The following is a 7527-nucleotide window of genomic DNA, read 5'->3' as shown; positions in this document are numbered from 1 at the left end:
AAAACTGAACTATTCACAGCATTCCTTCAAAGTACCACCCCAGATATATTGGCAATTTCTGAACATGGTCTTAAAGATGATGAAATTACTCAATGTATATTAGAAGGATATACTGTAGCCTCACACTTCAGCAGAAAAGATCAAAAAGGGGGTGTGATAGCTATTTACAGTTCTAGGAACATACAACATAAACCTCTGAAATGAGTTACAGAAAAAAGTATAGAAAAAACTTTTGAGGTTACTGGTATGAACTAACTGTGAAAAGAAAAAAATAACAATCGTTGCATTATATAGATCACCAAGTGGTGGACTAAACTAATTTTTTATCCATCTAATAGATATTCTGGAGGAACTAATCCAGAAAGACCAATATATCATTTTAGTAGCAGACTTAAATATAAACATCCAAGAAGGTCGAAGTAGTCACAAAAAATTATTAGATGTTACAAAAGCTTCTGGGTGAAGTCATCCAGAGAGGTCGCTCACCATTTTTAAAAAAATTCCAATTTTGTACACTTATTTTTCTACATATTTTTACACCTCAAAAACATTTTTAAAAAAATTGTAATCCGCTCGGTTCTCCCGCTATAGCCATTTTTATAATGCGAAAAAAAGTGTTTTCGGCTCAAATGGAGGTTTGCATTATCTACCATATCTCGATAATTATTTAAGCTAGATAGTCCAATGGAAAACCAGTTTTTTCCTCATGATATGGGAAACAAATCATATTATAACAAGGTTTTACTCAACTCACTTCCTCTAGTACACCTAGTAGATAAGCTTGAAACTTACCTATCGATTTTGGGAAAAACGCTATTTTTGACCTTCAGAAACAAACTGGAGGGGGAAAGTATCAGATCTGTGGTTTCTACCCTTTGTTTTCTCCTATATGAAGAATATAATCACATAGTTTTGAACACCGAACCTATTTTCCAGGAGCTTCCAAACTTTGCTCTGGGCCCAAAATCGGCCATTTTTAATGTCTCATATCTCCGGTGGGGAAGCTCCGAAAAATTTTAAAATCATAATAAATAATGCTCTATTCCAGAGTAACGTGGAGTTAAAATTACAACTTCGATATCCAACTAATAGCGAAGTTTCTATAATGTGAAAAAACGCGTTTTTGCCTGAAATGGAGGTTTGCGTTATCTCCCATATCCCGATAACTATTGAAGCAAGAGACTCCAATAAGAAACCAATTTGTTCCTCATGATATGGACTATAAATCATATCCTTACAAGGTTTCACTCAACTCACTTCCTCTAGGTCTAATTAAGCTCGAAACTTACCTATCGATTTTGGGAAGAAGGCTATTTTTCACCTTCAAAAACCAATGTAAGGGTGAAAGTATCAGACTTGTGGTTTCCACCCTTTGTTGTATCCTATGTGGGGGATATAATCACGTAGGCTGAACCTCGTACCTAGTTTCCAGAATTTTCCATGAGTTTTCAAACTTTGCTCTGGGCCCGAAATCGGCCATTTTTAACATCTCATATCTCCTGTGGAGAAGCTCCGAAAATTTTGAAATTCATAGCAAATAATGCACTATTCTAGAGTAACTTGAAGTTAAAATTCAAACTTTGATATTCAACTAATAGCGAAGTTGTGGGCACTTTGAATTTTATCAAAAAAAAAAATGAATACCTCAACAATTGGCTTACCTGCATCCAATGGTATTAGTTCTTTGTGTACTCCCATGAATATTTTCCAGTTTGTTTGAAAGTACATGTAGTTCAGTAAGTGTCCATTATCACGATGTCTTCCAAATTATCGGACTTGGATGTTTTATAACACCTGACCGTGTTTTCCTCCAGATGGACGACCCGGTGTTTTTCTCTTGCGTGGAGCACAGTTTTGCGCTTTTGGAACATGCTTTTTAGAATGATTTCATTTCTTACAACTTCCTCTTTTGGCACAAAAAAGTAAACTATCCCTGGGATATTTTGTGTGCAGAATATTTACAGTTCTAGCGGGCACATGATTTGATTAAAATGAGTTCTCTGAAGACTGGCTTTCGTTGCTTGCCTCTTCGTGGTGCTGCCAATACCGTCACAGGCATTCTTCCCGTGCGAGGTGGCAAAGAAGTTCCATTCTGCTTCAAGTCCGAAGTCTTCATAGTGATAACATATATTGGAATGATTCACTTTGTTTTTATATTGGCTTCCAGCGCCATCACTGAAATAAATAACTTTCCTGACTGAAGGCACACTTTCTTTTATATCGGCGATAAGACATTTTTGGAACACACAAACTGTGGCTCTATCGTGCTTTACATGATCACTGATTATACACAAGCTTGGGCATTTTGTTATAGTATCCGCCTTGTAGTAACACACAAAAGGGTGAAGTGTAGCCTGTTGATTTACCCAGCGGAAACTTTGAATCTCGTCTTGAATGAGAAACGAACAATTTTTTGCAAAATCTGTAAAATTCAAAGTGCCCACAACTTCGCTATTAGTTGAATATCAACGTTGGAATTTTAATTCCAAGTTACTCTAGAAGAGTGCATTATTTTGTATGAATTTCAAATTTTTCGGAGCTTCTCCACCGGAGTTACGAGATGTTAAAAATGGCCGATTTTGGGCCCAGAGCAAAGTTTGGAAGCTCCTGGAAAACAGGTACGGTGTTCAAAATTATGTGATTATATTCTTCATGTAGGAGAAAACAAAGGGTAGAAACCACAGATCTAATACTTTCCCCCTCCAATTGGTTTCTGAAGGTCAAAAATAGCGTTCTTCCCAAAATCGATAGGTACGTTTCAAGCTTAATTACACCTAGAGGAAGTGAGTTGAGTAAAATCTTGTAATGATATGATTTGTTGTCCATATCATGAGGAACAAATTGGAGTTTCATTGGAGTCTCTAACTTCAATAGTTATCGAGATACAGAAGATAACGCAAACCTCCATTTGAGCCGAAAACTCGTTTTTTCGCATTATAAAAACGGCTGTACCGGGAGAACCGAGCGGATTACAATTTTTTTAAAACATATTTTTGATGTGTGAAAATATGTAGAAATAAGTGTACAAAATTGGAATTTTTTTAAAAATGGTGAGCGACCTCTGAATGACTTCACATGGAATGACCCTTATAATCTGACAATACACCTACACGAGTAACTGAAAGTACGGCTACAACTATAGATCATATCATAAATAATGTACCGGCTAAATACTATCATACTGAAGTAATAAACGGCCTACTTTCAGATTATTTTGCACAATGTATAACTATTAATATGTCTGTACCACAAAAAACAAGATGTTAGAGGTCAGGAATATATTAGAAGCCAATATAATAGGTCTACGCTCTTCAATACAAACTGAAACTTGGATTGAAGTGTCCAGGGAAAATGAGGTAGAAAAAAAATTGGACTCTTTTTATAGCATTTTTAACTACTATTTTAATATAACCTGTCCAAAACTGAGGAGAAATACCATAAGTGCTTCAAAAATCCCTGGATAAAAAAAGATGCTATAATAGCAAGAACAAAACTAAAGGATCTGTACAACCCTTATATGCAAAGTAAGCCTCAGGAACATAGAGACATCTATAAAGCATATAAAAAGGAATATAATGTAATACCTCAAGTCCAAGTAGAACATGTAACATATTTAACAAAACCTTCATAGAATCTGTAAATAAACTTATACTTGAAAAAAATTTATTACATCCAGAAACTAGTAAACTAGTAAGCATAAAAGATTCACTTGTCCTATTAGAAATAACAGAGACTTAATTGATTAAAGTAATTCAGGGCATGAAGAATAAAAAATCAGCAGGACTTCATCACATCTCACCATATCTGCTAAATGTACACCTTACATAATAAAGCCACTCTTAGAATTGGTCAATGCACCAGTCAGAGATGGCATCTTCCCTTCTAAACTAAAAAAAATCAGTAGTCAAACCAATCTACAAAAACGGGATAGAAGAAGATGCAAATAACTATCGTCCAATTACTCTTGTACCTGCCCTTTCAAAAATTCTGGAAACAGTAGTAGTTAACCAATTAATAGCATTTTTAGAAAAACACAATATACTTAATAAATCTCGGACTGGATTTAGGAAAAATAAATCTAGTAGCGATGCAATTGCCACAATTATTGAAAACATAATAGAAAGTTTGAACGATACAATAAAATGCAACTGTGTACTATTAGACTTATCAAAAGCCTTTGACTGTATTAAACATAACATTCTCATGGATAAATTATACAAATATGGAGTTCATGGTATACCTCATAAGCTAATCAAATCCTATCTCAGAAATATAACTCAACACGTAAAAGTAACACACACAGAAGGCAATCACATGAAAGAATATTTGTCGAGTAGCCTCCCAGTCAGATACGGAGTCGCCCAGGGATCGGTCCTTGGCCCATTACTCTTCATCTTGTATATAAACGATATCCCACATCTAACACAAGGCAGATCAGTAATGTATGCTGATGACACATCAATACTGAATGTAGGACAAGATATGAATGAGCTCCAAAACAAGACTTCAAATAATATAGGAGTGGTAGAGCAATACTTTGAGACAAATAATTTATTTATAAATCCATCTAAAACTCACTATATTCTCTTCCAGACAAAACAATGCAGGCAGGAAAGTAATCTAAAAACACTAATAAAGAACAGGGAAATATCAAATGTAAAAAGCATAAACTGTCTGGGGATAGTAATAGATAGTACCTTGAGTTGGGAATTACATATTGAAAAAGCCTACAGTAGAATTAGCCGTAATCTGTTCATAATTAACAGGCTATCTAAAATACCCAATTTAAATGAAAGAAGAAAGTTGTATTATGGTTTGATCTATCCTCATCTATCTTATGGAACAATAGTATGGGGACATGGTGCTAAGACCCTCACTAGAAGAATTTTTGTACTCCAAAAAAGGGCAGTAAGATACATTGCAGGGCTAAAACATCTGGAATCGTGCAGAGATAGCTTTAGAAATCTAAAGATACTAACAGTATACTCGCTATATATACAAGAAACAATCCTACATGTAAAAAAAAGTGTAACTGCACAGTGAATCAACAAATACATACATATAACACAAGAAATAATAAAGACTATCATATACATGGGCACAACTTAGAACTTTATAATAGTAATCCTTCAGTAGCTGGCTGTATCTTCTAAAACAAACTGCCTAACAACATAAATGAAATAGAAAACAAAATTCAGTTCACAAGGGAACTGAAGAAGCTACTTATTCAGAGGCGCTGTTACTCAACGGAGGACTATTTGAACGATGAATTCTCGATTATTGGCTACTGATATAAGCAGAAGTATATAGTACGAGTATATAGCATATAAAATGTTGTATATCTTATATAACTTTTCAGTATTAAGATTGTTGTAATTTAATAATGTATATTAGCTGAAAGACTTGTCCCATATCATTATATTGATCTACAGGATTAATAAAAGAAGGAATGAATGAATGAATGAATGGTCTCACTGAGTTACACACAGCAAATATCTCACATATAGTCTTCTCTTCTCAGCCAGATTTTCAATTGAGCACCCTTGCAACTAACTAGTAAAACCCAAACCACTCCAGTTGACACCTCAGCATGGATCACATAGAAAACGCCATTCCTCTGTTGCTGTACCATCACTGCGGTCAAGTCTGTTGCTTCCGGAACATGTTTCCAGATCTCTTGCCTACGAACGGCTTATCTTGCGGTCATTACATAGTAATGGCTCTACACACTACAACATATTTCAATTCTTCCCATATAAGGCAATTCTACAAAGCACACAATTCTTTGGGTGGTGGTTTTGTTGGTACTTTTCCAATTGTAAATGTCTGAGCAATATATGCATTCAGTTCATCTTCAGAGAGTTCAGCTTGTGATGAATACAAAGAATTATCTGCAGTTGTATTTTCTGTTTTATTCCAAGTAACAGAAGAACTGAAATCACTCCCACTTCCATGAAGTACAGAACCTGAGGGCCACTCTGTCTGAAAACTTGAAGAATCTTGTGCAACAGTACCAAGGGGCACCTGTACATCAGATGAACTGCTAAATATACTAGATGAATGTATCCCAATATTAGGAGTAACTTGTACATTGCTATAAAACCCACTGGGCTGTTGCTGAACTGCAGTATGTTCAGATGAACCTCCTAACTGTGGTAGTGAAAAGACAAAGTTACTGGAAACGGGATTTTGTTGCTGACTGTTTCCATAATTTGATGAGCTCCATGATGCTAAATTTCTGTTGCTCACTTGTGTTGCAGCTTGTAAAAAAGAAAAGCTTGTCTCTGTCTCAATCTTTTCTCCACGTAATATCTTCTGAATTATGTTACATACTTCACTATTTGGATTCAATATAGATTGTCTTCGGAGTCTAGCCGCATCATACAATTCTGCAACCTGTCTCTGGCATTCAGGAAGTGTGCCATTCTGGGCAGCCTCATACATTTTCCACCGAATTTCTTCTGGAGAATAGTCCACCCATCCAGGAAAACAAGCTCGTTCTTTGATGGGTGAAAAGCAGGTCAATGGCCACTGATTCCCCTTCTCGCTCTGAACAACTTCTTGCATGACCATTTGCACAATTTCTTCAAAATCGTGTGATGCGTTTCCAACTCTGTATGCTCCAGGATTTCTTCCATGATTATAATAATTATTCGGCGTAAACTGCTGTGCTCCAAATCTCCCTCCCCCAGAAGCTGAATAATCGGAACGTCTGTGTTCAAACCTGCAGTTACTGCCAAATTTGCAGGTACCCTGTAGATAGTATTTGCAGATCACCATTACGTAGCCTTACATATATACGTTCCTTACAAATGAAGACCCTCTACTGTCATCAATGAGATCACACATGTAACACCACCATATTAAGAAACAGCAAATGCTTTCAAGAGGACGTTCGCAGAGTTCAGCAACAGCAAAGGTTACAATTTGCACGACGTTCAATAAGTCGGTAATGATTAAAGGTTGATTAAAAGAAGACATGCATTCAATCCCTAGCTATAACAAATAAATATTAGATTGACTACCACTGACTTCATCACTGAAGAATTAACGTTAACTTGTAACCTATAACTTCATCACTGAAGAATTAACGTTAACTTGTAACCTATAACTTTTAATTTTCTGAACAAACTGTTTTTACTGTGTATGTCCTCGGCCTCATTAGCGATCCGTGGTGACTCCTCGCCACCTGAACCACGGATCCCTAAATAACCATGCGTGGTGCGCAGGATAAATTTGAGGGATTTTAGATTGGATCAAAGACGACGTGAAACGTCAAATGCTAAAATGGTGATTTTGATTGTGAAATGGTAAAGTCGTTAGGGTCGTTGGAGTGATCCGTGGTCGATAATACAGCACGAAATTGATACAATCGTATTCCAGAGGTGTTAAACTGTTCGAGCTTGAATGAATCGTTCGATATTTTAATTCGTTCTAGTTTGTATGTATTTTAATTTTCTGCTGAACCCTGACTTTCAGTATTCATGTACTTAACCCGCCCTAGTCACAGATGTTCTAACATTGACA

General features: G+C 36.0%; 1 protein-coding gene across 1 annotated transcript; it reads right to left on the bottom strand.

Annotated features, from left to right (window-relative positions):
• Positions 1 to 4235: 4235 nt before the first annotated feature.
• Positions 4236 to 7168, bottom strand: LOC111871964 (nucleoporin NUP42). The gene has a single exon (XM_023865407.2). It carries the CDS (start codon positions 6778 to 6780, stop codon positions 5767 to 5769), a length of 1014 nt encoding a protein of 337 aa, XP_023721175.1. The 5' UTR covers positions 6781 to 7168; the 3' UTR covers positions 4236 to 5766.
• Positions 7169 to 7527: the final 359 nt, after the last annotated feature.

Source organism: Cryptotermes secundus, unplaced genomic scaffold, assembly GCF_002891405.2.
Source record: "Cryptotermes secundus unplaced genomic scaffold, Csec_1.0 scaffold30, whole genome shotgun sequence".
Taxonomy (NCBI): domain Eukaryota; kingdom Metazoa; phylum Arthropoda; class Insecta; order Blattodea; family Kalotermitidae; genus Cryptotermes; species Cryptotermes secundus.
This window is presented reverse-complemented; position numbering and strand designations above follow the sequence as displayed.